The 26,105-nt window shown below is 43.0% G+C and overlaps 1 protein-coding gene across 1 annotated transcript in view; it reads left to right on the forward strand.

The window, feature by feature from the left end:
- Dock8 (dedicator of cytokinesis 8) overlaps nucleotides 1–26,105 on the forward strand; it is a 207,046-nt gene that overhangs the window by 56,754 nt on the left and 124,187 nt on the right. The window contains exons 3-6 of the mRNA XM_036209142.1: nucleotides 1,602–1,777; nucleotides 6,828–6,899; nucleotides 22,219–22,342; nucleotides 23,889–24,101. Of these exons, the coding sequence (XP_036065035.1) occupies nucleotides 1,602–1,777; nucleotides 6,828–6,899; nucleotides 22,219–22,342; nucleotides 23,889–24,101 (585 nt within the window). The remainder of the gene's footprint in view (nucleotides 1–1,601; nucleotides 1,778–6,827; nucleotides 6,900–22,218; nucleotides 22,343–23,888; nucleotides 24,102–26,105) is intronic.

Here is a 26,105-nt window from a genome sequence, read left to right on the forward strand (position 1 = left end):
AACCATGGCTGTCATTTGACAGAAAGGCCAAGAACCCAGCCGTTGATCCGTCCACAAAGCTGGATTCTCTACATTGGAACCCCAAATAAGAAGGTCCTATACCAGCAAAAGAATGCCTCAGCGGCAGGATAGATGAACTTGCTGGGGAGCAAGCAGGTGAACCGCAAAAGCGTCCCTCCTTCCGTGTGGGCTGCTACTAGAAGGTGTGGCCCAGATTTAGGGTGGGTCATCTGACATCAAACGATCTGGATTTAAGGTGTGTCTTCCTGTCTCACATGATCCAATCAAGAAAAGCCCCTCACAGGTATATCCAGCTGCTTGAGTTTTGGTTGGTTCCAGATGTAGTCAAGCTGACAGCTAAGACTAGCCTCACAGGGCTTTATCTTCTGTCCCCAGTGTGAAGTTATCTCTGTCTCCATTACTACAGGACAGCAGAGGGAGAAAGGGACGGCAAAAGCCATAGTTCCAGTCTGGAATCTTTTCGCCCTTTGCCTCTTCAACAGCCCTGTTCTTCCACCCCAGCTTGAAGCCTGCCGGTATTTAGACTCAAGGGGATGAAAAACCAGTTTTGTCAGCCCTTCCTTCTGGCCCGCCCTCCCTTAGCACAAGTCAGGAATCTGGGGCTTTTGTTCTGTGATGCTTTGCGGGCAGAGGAGGACTGTGTTCACTTGGGTTCCACACAGTCCTCCCTAAAGGACCGCTTCAGAGGGCTGAGCCTCCACTGTCCCTGCTCTTGTTATTCTTGAGCCAATCTCCTAGATCTAAGTGTCTCTCTCGCTGCCTTAAGGCAGTGGTTCCTGGATCTTTGCATGCCATAGGCTAGAAAGTGCATTTTCTTAATAGGCCACTGGCAAAATGTTGCCACTTCTTGATACTATCAACTAAAGAGCAGCATTGTTTGAGTTCCCTGGGTTTCTATCCTCTCTCGTATTCTCTCCCAGCTCCATGGGAGGACAGCTCTCCTCAGCAGACACTGAGGGATGGCTCACCCAGCTTCAGGCCAGTGAGTTTCTTCCCAACAGGTACTGTTTGGAAGTCTCGGCCCTAGAGGGGTTTAGCCGCAAACCTGGCTCCATGTCAGCTGGGATTGTGGCCATAGTGCTGGCTTTGAGCAGCAGTCTATAGCCGGTTCCCTTCTCAGGCCAAGGGAAACACTGTGTCTGAGCACACAGCCAGAGGAGTGCTGTGTTTGCCTGAGTCTCTGGAAAATTGCCTTCTTTCTCTTTTTCACTGTGTTTGGGTAAACAAAACATGGCCTCAGAGAGCTTTTACAGGAGAAATTATAGAAATTCCTTAAAGCCCGTGATCTCATTTTGGATCTCCTCAGGATTCCTCATCAAGTTGCAATTAAGCAGGGAAAAATCCTGCCTTGGGGTGTGATTTGAATGACTCACCGTGTTGTGACTTGACTTTCTGCTGCTGCCTTTCTTCCCCTCGCCTGTCACCACCACAGTTTGACAGCTTCTCCAGCATTTAGGCTAAAAGTGAAGTGCTGAGTCGAAGGGAGGGCAGAGCAGATATCCACCGCCTGCGCGCCTGCATGTCTGTGTCCTCCACCAGGCAGCCCGGTGGGAACGGCCCTCTTCTCTCTCTCCCTCCAGCCTCAGCTGTATGAGCCCGTGGAGCCCGTGGACTTCGAAGGACTCGTGATGACACACTTAAACAGCTTGGATGCGGAGCTGGCCCAGGAGCTGGGGGACCTCACTGACGATGACTTGCATGTGGCGTTCACACCCAAGGAATGTAGGACTTTGCAGCCCTCTCTGCCAGAAGAAGGGTAAATTATTTTCTCAAAATATGAGAGGGGAAGGGTATTTATTCTGGACCTCTCTTTCTTTCTTATTTCTTCTTCTTCTTCTTCTTCTTCTTCTTCTTCTTCTTCTTCTTCTTCTTCTTTTTGTTTTGTTTTGTTTTGTTTTTGTTTTTTGAGACAGGGTTTCTCTGTGTAGCATTGCACCTTTCCTGGAACTCACTCTGTAGCCCAGGCCTCGAACTCACAGAGATCCTCATGGCTCTGCCTCCCGAGTGCTGGGATCAAAGGCGTGCACCACCACCACCCGGCTTCTTTCGTATTTCTTGAGATAGGGTCTCGCTGTGTAGCCTAAGGTGAACTCAAAGTGGCAATCCTCCTGCCCCGGCCTCCCAAGTGCTAGGATCACAGGTGTGCTGTGGCAGCACACCCAGCTTTGAAGTGCTCTTGAAAAGAAGCAAATTTTGGGTTGGTGTGGGCTATAGGGCAGTGGTGAAATGCTTGTGGAGCATGTGCAAGGTCTTGGGTTTGATCCCTAGTATTACAAGAAGTTTATACATTTTTTTAATTAAACAAAACATTTTAGGGCCAGAGGAGTTGGGTCACATGGTATTGTGCTTGCTGCACAAACATGAAGACTTGAGTTCAGATCCCAAGCATCCACAGGAAAAGCAAGGCATGTGACATACCCTAGCAACTCTAGTGCTAGAAAAGCAGAGAGTAGCCCTGGGGCTTGCTGGCTACCCAGTCTAGCCAATTAGAAAGCTCCAGGTTCACTGAGAGACCCTCCCTCAAAAACTAAAGAGTAATTGAGGAAGACGTCCAACATCTGCTTATGGCCTCCACATGTACGCACAGACTCATCAACATACACACACATGTATTTTAAAAGGAGAAAAATTACTCAATCCACTAAAATACAAAGCACATATAGCATTGCCACCTAGGTGTAGACAAATTTTTTGTTTGTTTGTTTTGTTTTGTGGTGCTGAGGACTTAGCCCAGGGCCGTACACATGGTAGGCAGATGTACATGGTTTCTAAATTGGTTTTGCCAAAGGCTTTAGAAAGCCTTGTTGGAACTAAGAAACAGTTCAAAGGATGCAGCAGAATGGGATGGGACAATTCCAAAAGAAGCTAAGATTATAGGCCCTGGAATTGGACTGTTGTGTTCCAGCTTAGTGGCCATAGGCTACTTACGTGACCTCAAGAAGCCTCATGGTCTCTATATGCAGAGTGTTGGGAGTCTTCATAACAAGTATTGAAATGCCTCTACCGGAAGCATTTTTATGGGCAGTAAGACGGCTCAGCAGGTGAAGGCACTTGGCTAGCATCCTGACAACTTGAGCTCTATTCCCAGAACTGACTCACTCAAGCTGTCTTCTCTTTACCACATATATACATGTGTGCGCATGTGCGCACACACACACGCACACACAATGAATGTTAAAGAGTTTTAAAGGCATTTTATTTGTTTCCCTCCAAAGGCCTGGATGGAGCTAGTAACCTAAGCTTCCATGCATGCTTGTTGAACATCTGTTGTGCCCTGAGAAAAAAAGATGAGGAAGGGAAACTCCCTCCCTTTGCTGAAGTTTTATGAAGGGGAGACACAGCAGAAGCATTGGAGAGTGAATATTTAAGCAACTATTTAGAACTGAGTTGCTGAGCATGGCATCGCAACTGTGACCTCTCATCTGAATGAAACATGAGCAGCTGTAGGATGAACGTCCCTGACTCTTTGGAGATTTTGAGTGAACTTTTATTTTCATTAAGCCAAAATTAAGATTCATACTCCCTTGAACATTTTGAGTCTTCTCGTTTTCCCCAAAAAGTCCCAGAAAGGAGATTGCAAACACGAAGCCTGCCCTCGTTGCTCTGAGGTACCTTTGTGTCAGGTTGTGTTTCCTCACAGTTGAAGGTGACCAGACAGCTGGGAGATGGGAAGTCCCTTTGTTCTCTGTGTGGGTCAGTTTTCCTTCTCATAGCAAGCTAGCCTTATGTGTAGCTCTCTTCTGTGTGGGAAATACTCAGTTCCCCAAATGCAGACCTCTGTCATCACTGGACACCTCTCCCCGGTGTTAGGCCATTTATTCACGGGTGGTTTTAACATTGATAACACATTTTTATCTTTGGTAGAGTCATGTTCTTTGTGTGAATATTTATGGTTAGTTGCCTTAAAATGTGACCAGATCCATGGGAGAACTGGTATAAAGTCCAGGAAGTTTAGAGGAAGGAGGACTTTTTAAACTCTGGTAAAGAAGACAGGTTTTCCTAGAGCCAGTTTGTGAGTGAGATACTGTTTTGTTACGTCTGGTGAATGTGTTACCTTTCTGATGACTGTAGTCAACCTGTCCTATCTCAGCTGTTGCCAAAGCCTTCTGCATAAACAAGGCAGGCAGGGGAGCGCATCCTGATCACCATGAGTGAATAAACACTTGTGACTCTAGAACACCCTGTGCCTCACTCAGATCCTATGCTGACTATCCGTGGTAGTCATGAGCCTGGCCCTTGCAGGTTCCGGCTCGGCCACTTGGTCTCTGACTCAGATTGATATCCTTACCACCTCTCTTCTGCACAAGAATAACAGCAGTGCCTGGCCTGTTGAATCCATATGTGCTAAGTGCCTGAGTCAGCAGCACCCAGTGCACAGTAAAAGTCACCTAAGTCTAAACTAGCCCAGTGTACTTACTGTGTGCCAGACACTCTTCCAAGCCCTTTGCACGTTAGCATCACATCCTCATCATGATTCTGTAAAGGGCACCCTACTATTATCACCACTTACTGGTAAGGAAATCGAGACACAGAAGGATTGAATGACTGGCATAAGGTTGCAGAGTCAATGAGGGATGGAGCTGGAATTTGGGCTGTGAAAGGCAAGAGTCTGCTATCTAGCCTTTGCAGAATTTGGTCTTGGGCTGATAGGAAGTCCAAAGGGGAGTGTAGCACAAACTGTTAAAAGTTCTTATTAATAAAAACAAACCTGGAGCCAGGTATTGGGGTGAATGCTGAATGATCAGAGAAACAGAACAAGCCACAGCTACCTCACCTCACCAGTTTCTTAGCTGATCCTGTTTCCTCAGACTGGAAGCCTCTGAGTCCTCATCCAAATGAATCTCAGCTGAACTGCTGCTCAAAAGCCTAAAAGCTTAACCAAGGCTTAGTTTCTCGTCCTCACACCTTAAATACCTTTCTGCTTCCTGCCATCACTTCCCGGGATTAAAGGCTCTTGTTACCACACCTAGCTGTTTCCAGTGTGGCTTTGAACTCACAGAGATCCAGGCAGATCACTGCCTCTGAAATGCTAGGATTAAAGGCATCTGTGCCACCATTTTCTAGCCTCTATCTAGTGGCTGTTCTGTTCTTTGACCCCAGATAAGTTTATTAGGGTGCACACTATTTTGGAGAACACAATATCACCACAGGTGAGTCTGTTCTGTTCCCTGTGTTAGCCAGTTCCCCTTTAGTCTCACTAAAATGAAGAAACATTTATTTTGGCTCACGGTTTTGGAGATTTTGGCTCCTGGCTAGGTGGCTGCATTGCTTTAGCCCTGTAGTGGCAAAGAGTATTATGGTGAGAGATGACAGCAGAAGAGAAGTAATTTGTGACCACTTCATGGCCAGGTGCAAAAGACAGGAATAGAGCAGTGTCCCACAGTCCCCTTCAAGGGCATGTCCCCAGTGATCAAGACCCTCCATAAGACCCCACATCCTGAAGAGTTTGCCATTTCTCAATTGTGTCATGCCAGTGACTAAGGGGGTTTTAGGAGGACATCCAAGATCCAAATGATAGTATCCCTGTTTTACAAATGCAAAATTAAGACTTGTAGTATAACCTGGAGTGGGGAAAGCCCAGAGGCCTCAACCCCAGACAAAGAACTACAGGCAGCTAAGGAATGTTGAGAACCAGAGAAATAATCTTCCCCAGGGAAAGCACACCAATACCAAATGTTTAGCCCTGAAAACATACACATACAAGTAACATTATATATGAACTGAAACCGTTGTAATTATGAATATATATATGTGTGTGTACATATAGATATACACACATTTATAGATGTAACAACAATTAAAAGAGCCCAGCTGGCCGGTGGTGGTGCACGCCTTTAATCCCAGCACTTGGGAGGCAGAGGGAGGTGGATCTACAAAGTTCCAAGACAGCCAGGGCTACACAGAGAAACCTTGTCTCAGAAAAACAAAACAAGAAAAGGAAGAAGGAAGGAAGGAAGGAAGGAAGGAAGGAAGGAAGGAAGGAAGGAAGGAGAGAAGGAGAGAAGGAGAGGAGAGAAAGAGAGAAAGAGAGAAAGAGAGAAAGAGAGAAAGAGAGAAAGAAAGAAAGAGAGAAAGAAAGAAAGAAAGAAAGAAAGAAAGAAAGAAAGAAAGAAAGAAAGAAAGACAGGCCATGAATTGAACAAGAACATGGGAGATTTTAGAGGGAGGAAAGGGAAAGGGGGAAATGATATAATTCTATTATAATCTCAAAAAATATTTAAATAAAAAACTTTCAGCTTTTATACCCATTTAGTACTAATGTGTTTCTAATAATACCAAAAGCTTTGCGATTTCCAGACTGTGAAACACATGGAGAATACTCTAATGGCACACTTCTCAGCAGGTATGATAGGAATCCAAAGCCTATGTCTATAAAGTCATCAAAGCCTAAGACAGTTGTTCTTGGCTTTCTAAATGGAAAACACACGTGCCCTAACAAAATTACATGAAAGCCAAAAATTTACCTGTTAGAAATAACTATTTGAACTTACTTTTCTTGTTTGATGTTTAATCATAGCTGCTTCTGCCTACTAGTGTCTTAACGCCTTCAGGCATAGATGTAGTTTAGCAATTCTCTATAACAAAGAAACTCACAGAGCTTAAAATGTCAACGTATTTGTTTCATCAAAGAACAAATATTGCCTTAGGAATACTTCATACACTTGAAGTGAATGGGCAAGACCACCCCTAACATTCATATTGACACAGATTTGAAATGGTGTTTTGTCCCTTAATAATGGCAAGGAATTATTTTATCACTTTGCTCAGTAATAACCTGTTTTTAATCTTATTTTTCACCTAATTAGGGTTGAACTGGATCCTCATGTCAGAGACTGTGTTCAGACCTATACTCGAGAGTGGCTGATTGTGAACCGCAAGTAAGTTTATCCTCTTCTAATATGTAAATGCTAATTTACATAAATGTGAATTTTGCATTGTGTTTTCTTGTTTTTCAAATTAAATGGCTTATTGGAGGGTCTTTAGGGTTACAGAATTACTGAACAGGAAGCCCTGAGATTTCCCATTTGCCCCCTCTCAGAGCATCCCTCATGCTGGGCACACACTGGCCACGTCCCCAGTCCTGGTATTGTTTTTTGAGCTATGTCTTTGGTACGTTTTGATAAATGCTTCTGCCCTTGCATCGTCAAACAAAAGGGCTTTGCTGCCCTGGAGATCCTGGTGCTCCACCTGTTTCTGCCCCCCCACCCCCGGGTTGATCTGTACCAGTCTCCTTCATAGTCTGTGAGCTCACCTTTCTCCGTCCAGTCTCCTTGTGGCTACATCCCTCGCTTTCTGTTATCACAGAAAAAAAAATCTTTCGTTTTACAGATACACTACAGTCTGTTCATCTATTCAGTTGGGAAGAAAATCACATTCTAAACGTGAGGAATAGAATTGCCTCTTAGCCAGTTACAACTATCAGGAGGCTGAGGCAGAAGCATGCTCTGAACCCAAAGGTTCAAAGCAGCCAACTTGAACAGCATGACAAGACCCTGTCTCACAAAAATGATAAAAAAAAAAAAAAAAAAGGAATGCATCTTTTTGTTTCCTTTTTTTATTTTAATGAACTCCTAGATAAAAGATAGTGAATTGAAACTTGGCCTCAGATTCAAATGTTATTAGAATTTGTGACCCCCAAGATAAATTAATTGCTAGTCTTCCCATCAAGAAAGCATTTTTATCTCTGGGTTAATTGAACATGTTGTGACTTTTTTTCTGAGGTTTCTATCCCCATAAAAACCTAATGACCTTCACAGCACAGTCTTGTGAGAAGCGTTGGAACACAGGAATCTCTGCTGTGTGTGCATGTATGTGCATGTATACATGGACATGTGTGTTGTGCAGGAGGCTGCAGGCTGTCTACAGATTGAAGCCCACTCCACTAGATGCTCATCAGGAAGCCTCTGAGACATAAGCAGTTCATAAAAAGATAGCCTCCCCTGTTCCCCACTCTAGCAAGAATTACTCTTCTTGGGGATAAATAATGAAGGACACGTGGGATTGGGTTTTATCCAGTTCCTCTAAGCGTGCCATGGAATCTGTGCTATTTTTTTTTTAAAGTAAGGTCAGTACTCATACTGTTTCCAATAGCTGAAGAGGAGAAAGAATCACTTATAGAAAGTAATTACAGCAAAGCTACATGTCAGTCTGTCTTCAGTTCTAACAGAAGTGGAAAATGAAGTTTGCCAGCAGGCAAATAAGATTATGCCTGGCTACTAATAAATGAGAGATTTCAGAACAAGTTGTCCTCAAGCTTCAAAATGTTATAATTAGGGGCACTTTTCTGGTATTTAAAGTTCTGAAAAAAAAATCCAAGAGGGAACAATAAACAGAGAGGTCCAGTACACTAAATTTGGTTTTCAGATTTATTTCCTATTTGAAACACTGCACATGTTCCTCCTCATGGCAGCACAGACTTTGGAATGCTTTTTTCCTATCTTCTACAAATTTTATTTGAAAAAAAAAAAAAAGACTTTAGAATGCTCATGACAGAGTTTAGAAACTACAGAGCAACAAAACCAAAATAAATGAATTTCATTCTATGTAGGTAGCCGTACTTGATAGTGATAATATAGGCCTTTAATCAAATTTCTTTTTATTATATGTTTATAGAAATACTAACTCAGACTCTAGTACTAATTTTTTAGCCTGCATTTTCAATTTTCACAGTAAGAGAGGATTTAGTTATTCTTCCAGAACACAGTAACTAATGAGTGTATAATGCATGTGTATCATAGTTTATCATAGTTTTAATGTTTAGATGAATCCTCACTGTTTTTTTTATACTTACAATGCAGCAATGTCCTTCTCACTGAAACCCTGTGCACATTTTTTCCCCCTGTGGGGAAAAACTATAATTTCTGTACCTAAGGTATATGTACAAATGTGAGACTCAATAATAGATCAAAAATGCCTGAATTATATAGAAAATATTAGCAATTATAAAGTATCATTTATTAACATTTCCATTTTTGTGAAAGCATTGTCATTTTGGACATTTTATTTGATTATCTGATTGGACCTTGTTTTTCCCCCATATATTTGTTGGCCACTGGTCATGTTTTCCTTGGTGCACTACTTAAGAAATTTGTACAACTCTGTTAAGCTATTTGGTTTTATAAAACTTTAGATAACTTTTTTTCTTTTCATAGGGGTGTATGTATGTTTGTATGCTTATGTACACGTGTGTGTGTGTGTGTGTGTGTGTGTGTGTGTGTGTGTGTGTGTACTTGTGTATGCACATGCATGTGGAGCCACAAGGTTGATGTTAGGAATCTTCCTTGATTACTTGTTCACCTTATACATTGAGGCAGGGTTGCTTAATCAAACCCAGAGTTTGCAGATATAGCAAGTTTGCTTAAGGGATCCCCATCTTCACCATCTGAGACTTTTGGATGGGTTCTGGGGGGTCTAAATTCTGATCCTTTTGCCTGCAAAATGCTTTGCTCCCCGAGTAATCTCCCCAGAACTAGAGCACTTTTATCATTAAAACCTTCCTACCATATAAGTTCCTTCCCCAGTATGTTTTAACATTTAGAATGATTTATGTAATTAAATCCATATTGGTATTTCCCTTAAGATTTTTATTTTTGGTGTCATGTTTAAAATCTAATTTTAATGTAACATTAATTTGGATGGCTTTGGGTTAAAATATGGGTCTAGACCTTTAGACATGTGGCTGTAGTTTCTGTCCCCTCGTGTGTCCCATTCCTTTTCCAGAAGTGATGATTATCCATGCGCTTATCTCTTAGGAAACAGCATCTGTTTATACAGTATGTCAAGCATACTGAGGATGTAGGTTATCATTGGCTCCTTCTCAGCACACTCATGTCATGGACCAGTTCCCTTCCCCAAAACAAGCTAGTTGGCAGAGGAAAGCCTCCAAATCCAAAACCCATTGACAGTTCCTGACAATCTTTGACTAGTGTCGTACAGAAGGGCATGTTTTCCTAGCCCTATGCTTGGTTCTCTGGTAAAATGAATCCAAAATGCTGAAAATGAAAATTATAATCTCAATACACACTTCTCCCAAAAATCATCTAGTGCCTGTGTATGCCCAGAATACTTTATTCATACAGAAAATCCAGGTACCCTTTATCACCCAATACCCAACATTTTGTGTGTGTGTGTGTGTGTGTGTGTACACCATCAAAATATATATCCATACAATTGTATACACAATGATCATATCCTTTCCCTATCCTCTGGACATCTCCCCCCACAACAAATCCCTCTCCAACTTCCATCTCTCTCTCTCTCTCTCTCTCTCTCTCTCTCTCTCTCCCCCCCCCCCCCACCCCACTGGATCCAGTTAGTGCTGATGGAATTCACATGGGTGTGGGGCAATCAACCAGAGATGGGCAATGTACCAGCCACAACAGCCCCTAAGAAAAATGATTCCTCCTTTCCCAGTAGCTATCAACTACCAATAGCTCCTTAACTAAGGGTGGGGCTACATGAGCCCCTCCCTATCCAAAGCACAGAGAGATGGCCCAACAGTTAAGAGTACTTGCTTCTCTTCTAGAGGACCTGAGTTCAGTTCCCAGCACCCATGTTGAACATCTCACAGGGTCTCCTGGCCTCTGAAAGCATTCATACACACACACACACACACACACACACACACACACACACACACACACAGAGAGAGAGAGAGAGAGAGAGAGAGAGAGAGAGGCAGAGAGAGAGAGAGAGAGAGAAACAGAGAGAGAGAGACAGAGAGAGAGACAGAGAGAAATAATAAAATATTTTATAATATAATTACAATTTTTCTCCCTTCCATCTCCTCCCTCTATACCCTCCATATTCCCAGTCTTGCTCTCTTTCATTCCTGTTTCAGGAATGTGTGTGTGTGTGTGTGTGTGTGTGTGTGTGTGTGTGTGTGTGTATACACACACATGGGGTTGAGGCCTCACGGGTCCCCCCATCCACTTTGGCATGTCTGTTGTCATTTTCATGTTTAGGCTGCTGTCATGTGGGTGAGACTTTATGGGAGCAAGCTTCTGACATTATTAAAAGACACAATTTTATAGCAAATTCCCTATCCTCTGGCTTTTACAATCTTTTCACCACCTCTTTTGAAATGTCTCCTGAGCCTCGGGTGTGGGAGTTCTTTTGTAGATGTATCTATTGGAACTGTGCTTTTACAACTCAACATTTTGATTGGTTGTGGTTTGTCTCCATAGTCTCCATGGCCTCAATCTGTCATCCTCATACCTCATCAATGTCTATCTTTTTATATATTATATGCATACATTATATTTTTCAATAATATCTTGGAGATCTTCTTGTTTCAGAGAACTTTTTTTTAAAGACTACCTTGATTTCCTCAGAGGAAAGGATATGATGGATATGTAATTGTCTCCCCTTTCCATAATGATAAATCATAGTACAACACCCAATCTACACATGATTGTGGATATTTTTGAAGGTAGAAATGAGACCCTTGTATCTAATATGTTCTGATTAGTTTTACCAAATTGTTTTCCTGAAAAGCTGTGATAATTCACTCTATGACCAGCTTAGCATGGAACTACCACTTTTATCCACTTCCTTGCCGATGTTGGATATTATTAATAAACATAAGTTAAATTTCTCCAGTTTTGTTTTATTGTTATTTTAAACTATGGGCTGTTATTACCTATTTTCTGAATACTGATTCATATGCTTGGATTTTATTCCCTGAGTCTAAAAGCCCAAATATGTATATAATATTTATATATACATATACCCCCAGTGTATATCATGAAATCCTATCTCTAGGGATTTGACTAAGTAAAATGAAAACCTATGTTCACAAAAAGGTCTCTATGCAAATACTTATAGCAATTTTATTTGTAGGTGCCAACATTACAAATAACACTGAATGTATTCAATAGGGTAATAAGAAAACAAACTCTGGTAAGTTCATACAATGGGCTACTACTCAGCAATACAATGGAACTTTTTAGCTGCTGCTCTTGCAACACCAGGATGTTGCCAGATTCATTGTACTAAGTAAAATAAGCCAGCCAGTAGATAATTGCATGATTCTATTTATATGACATTCAAGAAAAAGTGAAGTTGTAAAGATAGAAAAGAGGCCATTGGCTTCCAGAATCTGGTGTTGGAGAAAGGAGTTGACTCCAGAGGGCATGGGGGAATTTGGCGAGTTTGTAGAACTAACCAGTGTCTTAATTGAAGTAGTGTTCACATAACTGTGTTCATTTGTTAAAACTCAGAACTGTACTCCTAAAAGAATGGATTATAACTATCTTAGTTCCTTTTCTATTGCTGAGACAAAAACATCATGACCAAGGCAACTTAGAAAAGAAAATGTTTAACTGGGTTTGCTGTTTTAGAGAGTAGAGTCCATGATGGTGGAGCTAAAACTTGACAGCAGGAGCAGCTGAGAACTCACAGCTTGGTCCTCAAGCAGGTGGCAGAGTGAGAACACTAGAAATGGCCAAGCCTTTTGAAACCTCAGAGCCTTCCCCCAACCCCTGTTGACACACCTCCTCCAACAAGACCACACCTCCTAATCCTTCCCAAACTGTTCCACCAACTGGGGAATCAAATGTCCAAACATATGAGCTTATGGGAGACCTTTCTCATTCAAACCACCACAGTAATTGTGTATCACAAGTGATGGGTAGAAATATAAAATAGAGAAGATCTATTTTTTTTTCCTGTGGTTGATTACGCTATTTTCTGGAATGGAACAGGACTGAGCTTACTTTCCATTGCTGTGATAAAAACTGACCAAAAATCACCTTAGTGAGAAAGGATTCATTTGGCTTACATGTCCCTATCACAGTCATCACTGAGAGAAGTTAGGGCAGGAACTGAAGCAGAAACCATGGAGGATTGCAGCTGTGATCAAAAGAAACAGCTCTTAGCTCAAAGGAATAAAAGATGTAGTTTATTCTGGAACAAATATGAGTGATCGTGGCCAAATTTAGATCTCACCAAATATAATGTTCCAATGTGGAAGCAGTTTTGTGGAGTTTTATAGTAACAGAACAAAGAGTTATAAGCCAAGGTATTTTAAAAACACACTGTGGATGCATCAGAGTGGTGAGATGAGGGGAAATCTCTCCTACATGTCTCAGATGCTGTCTGTTGACATTCTTAGCTTTGGGGTTGATGGAAGCTGGTGATCTGCTAAGTTAAATTCCAAAATGTTTTTATTTATTAGTCACAGGATGTTAGTTCTGACACAGAGGTCAGCTAGGAAGGGCTAATAGGGGCCTAAAGCTAGCTCAAGAAAAAGTATAATTGGACTTACAACATTCCAACTTCTTTACATCATTACATTGTATCAGTCAGTCGGTCTTGGCAGACACAGGTTCTTTCCACAAGTTCTAGTTCACACTGCTTTCTGGCTTGCTCCCCCTGGCTTGCCAAGCCTGCTTTCTTATACCACTCTGGACCACCTATTCGAGGGTGGCACCACCCATTGTGGGCTGCACCAACCCTCATTAATCATTAATCCAGAAAATGCCCCAAAGACATATCTATAGGCCATCTGGTGGAGGCAGTTCCTCAATTAAGGCTGTCTTCATGTATGGTTCCAGGTTGTATCATATTGACGAAACAAAACAGCAATGACAAAAATAGCCGACACAAGGACTCCATAGATTCAAATCCCAGCTCTGCTGCTCAGCAGTTCAGTTACCCAAGGCAAATTAATTACTTCCTTGATGCTTTGTTGCTGCTCAGGGAAAGTAGCGATTAGAATAGCACTCTGGATATAGGGGCCAGAGCTGTGCCTTGGTGCTGTGGTGCTTACCAGTCATGCACAAGGCCTTGGCACCAATCCCTGGTACTGGAAAGAAGGAAGGAAGGAGCAGGAGAGAGAACATAGTACTTCCCTTGTGATTTTCTCTCAGTAAGTTAGCACATTAAAGCAACAATCAGAAGGTTTTTTATAAGCTAATTACTATTGACTTTTATTTATATAATTAATAGTATACAATATGGCTGAATTGTTCTTACCCAATTGACAAGTAACTTAAATTAGACCAATTACTAACATTGTATAAAGATTTTTAAAAACAGCACAACTAACTCAATATTATAAAAAAATTTCCTGAAATTTGATGATTCAAGTTATATTTCATACCATAGATATTGTAATTTATATATTCATAGGATAATGATAAGATTTGGAAATTGTAAGACTTGTAGGGTTTATATTACAGTTATAAATTATAAGACTTATATTATAGTTATATTTAGCCTGTAAGAGCTGCTCCTTCCAGCTGGGCCTCATGGTACATGCCTATAACTCCAGCACTAGGGAGTCGGTGACAGGAAGATTGTGAGTTCCAGGCCACCTTGGGCTGCATAGTGATTTAATATATATGTATTAAAAACACACATATAAGGACTGAAGAGAAAGCACAGTGGTTAAGAAGAGCACTTGATTGCACTTGCAGAAGGTTCCATTCCCAGCTCCCGGATGGTATGGTGGCTCATCGTCATCTTTAACTCTGGTTCCAGAGGATCAGATGCCCTCTTCTGGCCCCTGCAGGCACCAGGCACACACATAGTGTGCAGACATAACGGCAGCAAAAACACCCATGCCCATAAAATAAAAACTTCAAAAAGCATATATGTATATATGCATATACCCATGTTTTACTATGGTAAGTGAAATGGGATTTTAAACATCTTATTACTATAGTAATAATTGAGTAAGCATTAACTATTGTTTATGATATTTATAAAAAATGAAATATCACAATAGACACTTCAATTAGCATGTCAAGGGAATAACCCTTCAACTCTACACCATTTATTTTACTGCACTTTGGGGATGGGTGGCAGCCTGCTTTCTCCAGAGGTGTGATCCTTAATGAAGGCACTTTGCCTTCTGGGGACATGTCTTTGTCATCCAAAACCATGCACTCAGGCACTGATTTAGTTAGCACCTTTATTCCTCAATTATCTCCCGGCTGCCATTACATTTCTCTGTAATATCTAGAGATAGACTTTTATGCCCTTGTTCTCGGTGATAATGGCTTTGAATTCCACTTAATGGGCAGAGGTGTGGGGTAATGGCCACTGGCATTCCCTCCCACCGCCATTCAAGCTCTGTCACTGATATGTTTAAATCAAATAGTGCCGCTGTGAAAGACAAGAGAGAGTAGACTCATTTCTGTCGCTCAGTAGGGAAAGGTTGAATTATGTAAAATACATCATTTCCTTTTGGAGAAATACATTCCCAATTTTCTGTTTTTTATGTGCATGTGTACGTGTCTGTACACGGATAGAAGTCAATCTGAGTAGCTGGCAGGAGGCAGACCTTTCCTTCTACCTTGGGTCCTGAGTATTGAACTTGAGTGATCAGCAAGCTCATTTACCTATTGATGGACCGAACAAGCCCGGAAAAAACTATTCCCTTAAATTATTTGCCAGTGATTCTTAGCCTGGAAGATTCCTTGACTAGACCTCTTTCTATGTTTCATGTCTACAGTGCCAAGTTTATCTAACACTTTTTCTAATCTTTTTTTGTTATATGTGTTTTGAAAATAGGCACAGATTTGATGATGCATGGGGGGCTGTGTTCATTTATCTAATTCTCATAATACCTTCATAATTTTGTGTGGATTTGTGTTTGATAGCATCCTTTGGGGGATGGTAAGGATCTTAAGCCCTGTTTCCCCGTCATTTTCTCTAAATGAAGCTGGGGTGATTAACTTTGGAATGTTTTCCAGGTCTTGGTGATGAGTCAAAACTCTCCAGTGATTAAACATGTTTACGTGCTATTTATTTTTGTTGTATTATCCACAGCGACAGTGAAACATTTCATGAGTGTTATGGGCAGCATCATTAAAGTCCCTGGACTTTGTCTTTCATCCTGAGTGATTAAGGAGATTCTACCAGAAGGTCATGCTCAAGGAGAGCGGGGATATCAAGGCACGGGGTATCACCTGTTTTATTGCTCCATTTTTACTCCCAGTGAACTGGTAAACAATTAAAAATTGAACACCTCAGTGCATATAATTCAGTTACTCCCAAAACACCATAAAAAATGTCTCCCCGATCAATAATTGCTTATTATGACACACATTTGTTGTACTGCCTGTCAAGGAGCTCTGCTTTCTTAAAGCGTGGAGAGTAAGCCAGGCTCCCCAGCTTACATGGTAGCAAGCAGGAACCTGGCTGTGAACATCATCATGGCCTGCTGCAGACCTACCTACTGTGTGGAGGCCCTGGTCAAAGGCTTCTGCTGAGACTTGGCTGGTGTCGCTAGAAACTGTCACCTCCTTCTGTGAGTTTTTCAAACATCTTGTTGATGTTGCTCCTGAAGCTTTTGTCACTGTTCATTGAGTTCTGGTGACCTATCTAAAGTGACTTCACTGTTAACTGTGCCGTCTTTTTTAGTAGACTGACTTCCCTGAGGGAGGTACAAGTCTCAGCTATAATTCTTAGGAATTATCCTTGGTATCTCATTCTCAAGAGAATTAAAGTTATAAACATTTGTTGAATGAAAGGATGAATTAAACTTAACAAGCAAATATCTACCTCATAGTTTAGACCATGGCTTTAGCAGTACACCAAGGAAGGGGACTTCATAGAGACCTGGAGACGAAGGATGGTACAAGTTTAATCAGGACAGTAGCCTCTCAATCAGAGGCTTGTAGCATCCTATAATGTGGAGTACTAAAATGGGCTCTTTCCAGAGCTCTGTCCTAGTTTCTGATCGCTAAATACATTTCTCCTACAAAACACTGTAGTTCTGCAGAAATGGGGATATTAGAAGACTTTAAATTCTATGTATTTATGAAGTAAGTGTCTGGACTTACAGTGCATTCATTGACATTGCATGGGACAGTATTGTCACTGATGCTAATGATAACAGCTGGCACGTGACTGTCTTTGTTGCTAGAAGCAGAACTGGGGGCAGGGATGCAGATGCATACGATTTTTAAGGGTGAGTCTTTAGGAAAAACCTGGAGAGGAGCCTACTGAAGATGGGTCAGATCATAGTTAGCCTTGGGCTGCAACAGTCTTGTGGAGAGAAAAGCCAGACTAAAATTGTCTGAAGTGTGGGACTGTTGTGTTCTGATACCAGTCTTTATAGCTACCATGGAGCCACCGTGATAGGTTGGCATGGGGGACAGGAAGGAAAGATGAGCTGACAGTTCCTGTGCTCACACAGCTGGAGAACCCGGTGGGAGCCCAGTCCTTTTTACTGCGGTGCCACGTGCCTGACATCTTGCTTTCTTTCCTTTTATTTGCAGACAACCTCAAATTTATAGAAAAATTATAAACATAAACAAAGACCTCTTCCTAACCATTGATCATGTGAGGCCAAGCCCTGACCTACTTTTCCCATCACCCCACCTACATTAGTGCATAATTGCTACAAACAAGGTCATTTTTCATTATAGTTGCCATATGGACCCCCACATTCTAAAAATTAATATTTCATTACCACATAATCCTCAGATTTCAGTTTTCATCAAATGGCTAAGAATGTTCTTTGGAAAGCAAAAGAATCCAGTTCCAAATTGCACACTGCACTTAACTGTCATATGCCCTTAGTCTTAGTCATGCTAGTGGACCTTCTTAGTGTGTATTCTTACTTCCCTGCCTTTTGAGATTATGGGCCAGCTGTTTTCTAGAATGTTTCCCTCTTTGGGTTTGTGATGACATACCATTCCTCATCAAACTGTCATTCTATTTATGTCAATATGGAGCTATAATTCCCTATTTTGTTGAATGAGTTAACTCATGTCTGTTGTTTATTTTGATGTTCAAATGCTCTTCAGTTTGATAGTCTCAGTCTCTCTGACTGGCACTTAGGTCTTCTTTAGATGGCCCCAGCAGTCGTGGAAGACATCCTTGCTCTCTGACCACAGTATTCCAGGAACTCGTAGGTTGTTCCTTCCTCCCCCAGAATTAGTCATGGCTCTCAGATGCCACTGTGCTTTAGTGGACAGTAGTGCTCCACAGCCAAGCTGCATGTGGGAAGTGTGCTAAGGCATTGCTCTTCTAGGTCTTTCACTAAATAGAGTGAAAACCATGAGTTCTTGCTGACATGTACACCCAACTCCATGGTGTCAGCTCTAGTGGTCTCCTTTTGGCATTTTAACTCCTTTCTCTGGCGAAATATAGCTCCCATGTCTTTCAGGTTTCTGCTAAATTGTTTGATTCTCCTGTATGTACCATTGCCCACATTCTCCTCTACCCCAGTATCCCTCCTCCTCCTCTTCTGGTCCTGACACCAGGCACGCCATTCCTGCCTGGATGAGCCTTTCTTAGCTTTCACTGGCACAGTACCAGAATGTTCCTCCACAGGATGGAACCTTGTCACCAAGCCTGAGTCTGACACCTCGTGTCAGGTGTCCCTTTTAATAAATGCGTCTTCATTAGACTCAGGCTTGGTGATGGCCATGTGCCAGGCTGCCCATGCTCTGACATCGTGTACCATTTGCGCTCAGACTCACCACTTCATACGGGCAGCACTTTCATAATAAGTGCATTCCTTATCTGTCCTGGATTCAAGTTCCAATTCTGAGGCTACTTTCCACCCGGCTACCTTGTACCTATACACCTAAAGGCTCTAACACCTAATTGGATAGGATGAAGAAGGAACAGGGAGAGTTTGAGTAACAGGAGGAAAAGAGACGGAGAGAGGAAGGGAGGGAGGGAAAAAAGACAGACATAATTATTCTCTGACCTTCACAGATGACCCTTAAAATGGTCAATTGAACTCTTTCCACACCTGAGGAAAATGTGGCTCAGAGATAGGAGACCACCTGCCCAGATCTGTCTCACTTGACTAGTTCTTAAGGAGCCAGCATCTGAACTCAGCCCCTTCCCACTCAAGAGCCAGATTCCGCCTGCTGCACTTTCTGGCCTCTAGAAAGAATGCTTTCATGAAGACTTTGGTCTTTGGGTGTTCCTGAGTGGGTAAGAAGGGTGTTTAAGACAAAGCCTGGGGTTCTCCTGGGAAGCTGTAGGCTGTATTCATTTGGTGCGGACAGTTGCTCTCCCAGTCTGCCTGCGTTCCCATCTTTCTGCGGTCTGCACACAGGCTCACTGGGACCTGAGCTTTGTTTAAGTCAGTTGCCAGGGTGGGACGAGTAGGCTGGGATGCCTGTAGCCAGAGGCACTGAGCCGGTTGTCTTAGTACCTACTCAGTGGTGGCTTCTTCCATGCTGGCACTTCTGGAATGAGTCACCTCTCATGCTTGCCAGCCTCGGCCTCTCCCCAGCCAGCACTACCCTTTCTTCCAAGGGGAGCACTGGCACTTTCTGAGCTTTTAAGATGGGGAAGTGGATGCTTAAGGGTGTGAGGAAGGGGAGAAACATTTGCTCTGACTCCAACATGGGCACACTAGTCTTACCACTCTCCATAGCAAAAGTCACAAAGGCTGACAGCAATATCAAGTAAAGTGTATATGTTATGAAATGAACTTCAGCATCAACCTCTAATTGATTGATTTGCCAATGCCTTTGGAACCCCTGTAAAGAACTCCACAAGACAGTCTAGCAAAATGGAAGGGGTGGGTGCATCTATTAGCATAAAGCAGAAAAAAAGACATGCATTCTGGGCCCCCAAAAGGGTCTTTGGAAGAGCAAATTGGATTTTATTTTGTTTGCTATAGTCTGTGGACTTTTATCATCAAATCAAAACTTCAGTTCAGGAAAGACACCTTTGAATTTACCCATGTCCATCCCTCACCTGTGAAGAACCAGGCAGAGATATATGACCTGAAGATGATGATGAAGGCAGGCACTTGTCTGTCTATACTTGTGTGTCGTGTGCTAGTGTGTGCACTCACCTGTGTGTTTGCGTATTTGTAAGAAAACACTCTCAGAAACATGTGTAATCTATGAGACGGGGTGGAAAGGGTAGGGAAGGTGGGGAGGGAGGCATGCTAGCGTGGTTATAGTCCTAGTTGCTAAGTTGGATTTTCCCCCCTATGGCCCAGGTTTCCCTGGAAAAGGAGGTTGTAACTATTTTCTTCTGAATCACTTCTCTTTGGAGCGGATAGTCCTACAAAAGTTACTGCTGGTTCCTTTGTGGGGGTTAGAACTGCTTCTGAGGGGCTGGTGTTAGGAGTTAGTCTTGTTTTCCTCTTCACAAAGGGCTTTCCTGAGCTAATAACCACAGGGCCAGTGCGTTCTCATTGGGATCTAATTACAAGACATGCTTCTTACTTGCCTGGCTTTGCTACACTTTGGTTACATTGTTTCCTCTTCTCTGGTAGTAGACCACCCACAATATAGACTCGTGGGTGAGGCCATGGACTAGATCACACACGGCTCTTCCCATTTACTTTTTTCCTGGTGAAGGTGGGTATTTGTGTCCACAGAGATGAGAACACAACTTGCTGGGGTCGCTCCTCTCTCAAGCCATAACCATCGAGCCACCTTGCTGCTCCCCTGCCCCAGCTTTTTTTTCCCCCTTTATGCAGGAAGAAGGCCTGCCATCCTCCTCCATGTGGCTCCCTAGAGTTCTAAGGTTGAGAATAACTTTCAAGAAGTTGGCAGACTTAAGAAATCCCACACCAGGTCTTCTCCCAAAGAACTCTGTTAAAAGAAAGTAAATTTTGTGAAATAATGTTGTTCAGGTATAATCCACTCTTCATTTGCAGTCTCAGAGCAACTGGAACCAAAAGAATTCTCTTAAATACTTAAAATAGTTATTATATCCAAGCAACTGTTTAAAACATTCCTGGGAATACTTTTGTCATTGATGTCTTTGAACAATATGATTTTTTTTTTCAGAGCTGAGGACTGAACCCAGGGCCTTGCGCTTACTAGGCAAGTGCTCTACCACTGAGCTAAACCTCCAACCCCATGATATGTATTTTTAATTTTTGTTCGTTTTCAGCTGCTTAGGAATTTCAAATCAGAAATTATTGTAGACACGTTTCTTGATTTTTTTTTCTAGGCATTTATTCTTATGGCCATTTCCTCCTTTTTTAGTTCCTAATTCAGGCTGCTTTTCATCTTGCCTTATTACTGTAGATGGCCAGGGGACCCTGAAGCTGGCCAGTCAGAGTAAGCCAGGCTTGCAATAGTTGCCAGGCTGCTCTTGAAGAGAGCTTCTGGGATGTTTGTCTCTTTTTCTCAAAACAAATTGTTTGTCTTCTGAGCACAATAAAATCTAGAGACATCCTGACCTCCCTACCAAAGGCACTGGGGCATCTCCTGCTTCCTTAATACAATGCACTAACATGCCTTTGGGACCTGCTGTGTGTGCCACTCTCTTCCTCCAGTGCCCCCTCTCTCCAGAAGTTATGAACTGTGTTTGATTCCTTGCTGGCCTTCCTACAGTTCTGGCTTTACCTGTTGGCCATTTGACCTGCCTAATAAATTCTCACCTCACTTGCATGTCCCTTTACCAACCTGTGCGGTCTTGACAGAAAATGCAGAAAGCGCGCCAATTAAGTGTGTATACACTTTGTAGCATATTTTCCAAGAAGCCTCTCGGTCAAATGGGGAATATCACATTGGTTTCTATGGTTATGAAATATCAATTTAGGGTTTTCATGTTTCCCATCATGGTCTATCTCCTCCAGTGATAGCCTTGGTGATTCTAATTTAGACCTCTTTCAGTGTGTGTGTGTGTGTGTGTGTGTGTGTGTGAAAGGGAGAGACAGAGACAGAGAGCACTCTGCCACTGCCCCTGACCTATGTTCCCATCCCTTCGACAGAGTTGAAATGAAGTTCCCAGAGTGGGGCTATGAATGTTAGCAAAGAATGTTGGTCCATACATCATTTTTGTATATTTTTTCCTTAGCCGTGTCCTGCTTTTCTTACTCATTATTAAGAACATTGATGTGGACATGAAATGGCTTCCTCTATTTTTATCTTCAAACAATCTCTATTTGCTGCTTCTACACATTGCTAGATTTATTTCAGCCTCTTACACTGTGGTCACAGTTTAGCTTCAGCTTGGAGCCAAGTGCCCCCCAGCTGAAATGACCGCACCTCTACAGTGGCATTTTCCCAGGCCATTCCTGCCTTTCATAATGGGCCAGCCAGGAGGCAAGTTTGTAAGTCACTACAGCAGAGCCTTGTGTGAGGCTGGGTTCATAATTAGATGGAGGCATTACAATTGTCCTCTGTTGAAAGCTCCTCTGTGACTGTCTGCCCTTCTGCCATTATTTTTAATCTAATGCTGCTTCTTCTTTCTCCCTCCCTCCTGCTCCTCATCTCCTTCCCAATCAAATCATATCAACAATGAAAGAAACCAAGGAAGTTCAGAGTTTTGCAGCTTTAAAAAGACCGGATCACGGAGAGATTTTCACAAGACGCTTCAGAAACAGACGTTTGAGTCAGAAACTTTGGAGTGCAGTGAACCAGCCACTCAGGTATTTCCTATCAACAAACATGGTTGCCAGGTGACAGTGTGGTTCTGCCCAAGGCATGCTGTCAATTTTTTAAAAACTAGAATAAATGCAAGACTCATAGAACATTTGAGTAGCAAGAACTCTACTGAGTCAGTGGCCATTTTCCTCAAATGGTTTGTAGCTGCAGAAATCAGTATTCAAATAGAAACCCCAAAGCGCAGTGATTCAGGTGGAAAAAGTGAAGGGCCTGAAGTTGGGGGAGACCCACAGTGGCCCCTCCCTATTAGAGCCAGGGTGATTCAAAGCCTCCACTGTCAGATTGCCCAACCTTTCTTACTGATCCCCTTGCATTACCTCCCTGTCCCCAGGCCCTATCATTAACCTTCCTGGGTTATAGTTTTCTTCCCTGGAGACCAAGGATGGCACTAAGCCTCTCAAGGGGTTATGTGAGGCGTGAGTGAGTGAGTCAGTCAGAATGTGTAAGTTAAGCAATGCCAGCTTCACTTATGCCAACAATGCCAGTACCCAATAAATGCTGGCTACTATTATTGCTGTTGCCATTATTTTCATAAAATGGTTACTTTATGATTCAATGGTGTATGTGCCCATGTCCACAGAAGCATTACTCCCAGCAGCCAAAAGATGGAAGCAGTCCAGGTATCCATTGTGGAAGAGTGGAGCATCAAATGTGGTTGCCTGGCAACTGGAGAGGAATGGGTATAGTTTCAGTTTTGCAAGATGAAGATGGACAATGAGGATAGTTGTACTAAAGTATGAATGTACTTAACTCTACCAAAAGATGACTGAGATGATAGATTTTATGCTATATGTATTTTACAACAGAAATGTAGAACTAGCAATGATCTAAACATTTTTTTTAATATGGATGTGCTAGTCCATTGGGCTCACGTGAGACAACAAACAGGTGAGTGAGTTTCCTCTGCAGCTGTAGACTTTTGCTTGACTAGCCAATGCAGTTTTTCTTTGTTGGCTCCTGTAACCATTACTAAAGTCCTGTGGTTACTTGTATGATGCACCTAGCCTCACACAGGCTCTGCTGTAGTGACTAATTGTACCCCAACCCCATCTATCTTTATTTGTAAGCTTAACACTCAGCTTGAGAGTAGATATGCCATTTTTGAAGGCTCCTTAGAGTTCATTTTCTTTTCTAACCTCAAAACCCAAGCTCTGGGGTTGATTAGGAAAAGGTCTCTCTGTTCGCAGTCTAGGCTCCTTGTCCCAACTCTGTTTTGCTCCAGGCTGAGAGGTGACACTTGGCTTCAGCCAACAACTAATAGGCACACAGTGTCATTTCAAATCCTTGCTCAGGACTGGCTTGTCCAACTGATGCTTAATGACATGCTTCCAGGGAAAGAGCCTCTCACTTCAGGATAGTCCCACCAGGAAGCCAAGACCAGTTGTGTCAAGTCCTTAAAAAACAAACATATAACCTCCTTGAGCCCTGAGATTCTAGAGACCCCAGCTGGAGCAGTCTTGAATCGTCCGGGAGCCTAGTTCTCATTTGTGCCCCTTGACCCTCATCAAGGTCAATTGTTTTCTCTAACAGACGAGACCCCGCCGCTTAAACGTGCTGTGTGATGTGTCTGGGAAGGGCCCCCTCACGACTTGTGACTTCGACCTCCGCAGCCTGCAGCCTGATGAGCGGCTGGAGAACCTGCTGCAGCTTGTGAGTGCCGAGGACTTTGAGAAGGAGAAAGAGGAGGCACGCAAGACCAATCGGCAGGCTGAGATCTTTGCCCTGTATCCATCCGTGGACGAGGTGGGTGCAGGTTTCCCTACAGGAGAATATCAGCGACAACAGAAACTCGAAGTATTTTTCAGTTCTCTGCACTGCAGAGCCTCTTTACTGACCATCAGACTGATGGGGTGCTTATAACAATAACTAAATTTTTCATAGCGCTTTAATCCTCTAAACATTTCAAGGGTCTGTATACAGAGTCTCGCTCAGAGTCAACCATCCAATTAACCTGGGGATGTGTTTCACAACTCATCCATCAGAAACACATATTACTTAAAGCTTGGTGTTAAGATTCCCCGCCCGCCCGCCCCCCCATCAGTGGCCCCAGTGAGCACGTGGAAACACCTGCTTTGAGCATACTCTGGACAGAGATAATCACAGCCATGCTCTCAGTGTGTGAAGCTTTAGAATCCTCTTTTCCTACCTCTTTATGTACTGAAGTTGGCCCAGAGTGATTTAGATGTTGCCTGTAGTCACTTGTAGTACTTTGGATGGCATGAGAAGTGGCCATCATTGGAGCCTTATGTGTTTTGGCTCCTCGTTTTGTAGGATGTTTTCAGCCTTTACCTTTGCTTGTCGGGTTTCCTACACTTCCAGGGCTTGCCAGGACAGACAGCTGCTCTGTCTCTGCTGCTCTGCAAGTATTATAGAAAGTTCTGTTGCAAGAACCAAGACCTGGGGGCTGGCGAGATGGCTCAGTGGACAAAGTGCTTGCTCTGTAGGCCGGGAGACCCGAGTTCAATCCCCATAATTCACATAAAAGTGGTAGGAGAGAACTGACTCCACAAAGTTGTCCTCTGACCTCTACATACCCACTGTGGCACACACATGCCCAGGTGCACACATACAAACATGCACATAAAAATAATAAAAATGAGTAAGATCTGGGTAGATTTTGAATAAAAGGTAACACACCTGTCTGTGGATATAAATCTTTGAGATTTGGTCCCCGGATCAAGCAAGACATCAGAAGGCCTGCCCTGCCCTGTGCAGCTGCTTTTCCTGTGAGCCAGCCCCCTTTGACTCACTTCCCACTGGTCTAGGAGGGGGACAACAGGAAGGAGATGCAGCAGCAGGTCCGCTGTGGCAGTGCCATTCAGTGACCTGTTCATCATCCAGCCCCACCCTTAGGAGGATGTAACAGGGGTGTTCCTCAAGCCCTTAGAATGCCTTTCCTAGGGTCGCATTTGTGATTCCCCCAGCAACACCGCAGCTTACATTTAGGCCCCCAGTTGCTCCTCTCTTATCTTTGTTTGCCAATAATCTTTCTTTCTTTTTATTTTTGTTTTGTTTGTTTGTTTGTTTTCAAGACAGGGTTTCTCTGTGTAGTTTTGGTGCCCATCCTGGAACTAATTCTGTAGCCCAGGCTGGCCTCGAACTCACAGAGACCCACCTGGCTCTGCCTCCTGAGTGCTGGGATTAAAGGTGTGTGCCACCACTGCCTGGCATAATCTTGCTTTCTTATCTACTTATCTTAGCTGCAGCTTTGTCTGAAGCCTCAAATCCTCTGAAGCAGATTAAAAGTAAATGTCTTGGGACCAGAAAGATGGAGCAGTGGGCAATGGTGTGTGTCACCAAGACAGATGACTGGAGTTTGATCCCCAGAAACCACAGGCTGGAGTGAGAGAACCAGCTCCAGAAGGTTCTCTGACTTCACCCACTTCTGCCCCCAGCACACACAAATATATAAATAAATAGAAAAGTTAGTAATTGGATGCATTGAAAACAGGCATAATAAATAAATTAAATAAATAAATATATCAGTATCTTGGGGCTGGGGAGCCAGCTCAGTGGGTGAAATGCTTGCTGCCCAGCACCTGCATAAACACTGGACACTGGCATTTACCTGTAACTCTAGCCCTGGGAGCAGAGATAGTGGGATCCTGGGGGCTCTGCCAGTCTAACCCAAATGGTGACTTCCAGGGGAGAGGCTCTCACTCAAAAATAAGGTAGTGAGGAAGACACCCCTAAGGATGACCTGTGGCCCGCATGGGCAAGTACACACACACACACACACACACACAC

This window comes from Onychomys torridus, chromosome 1 (assembly GCF_903995425.1).
Source record: "Onychomys torridus chromosome 1, mOncTor1.1, whole genome shotgun sequence".
Classification (NCBI taxonomy): domain Eukaryota; kingdom Metazoa; phylum Chordata; class Mammalia; order Rodentia; family Cricetidae; genus Onychomys; species Onychomys torridus.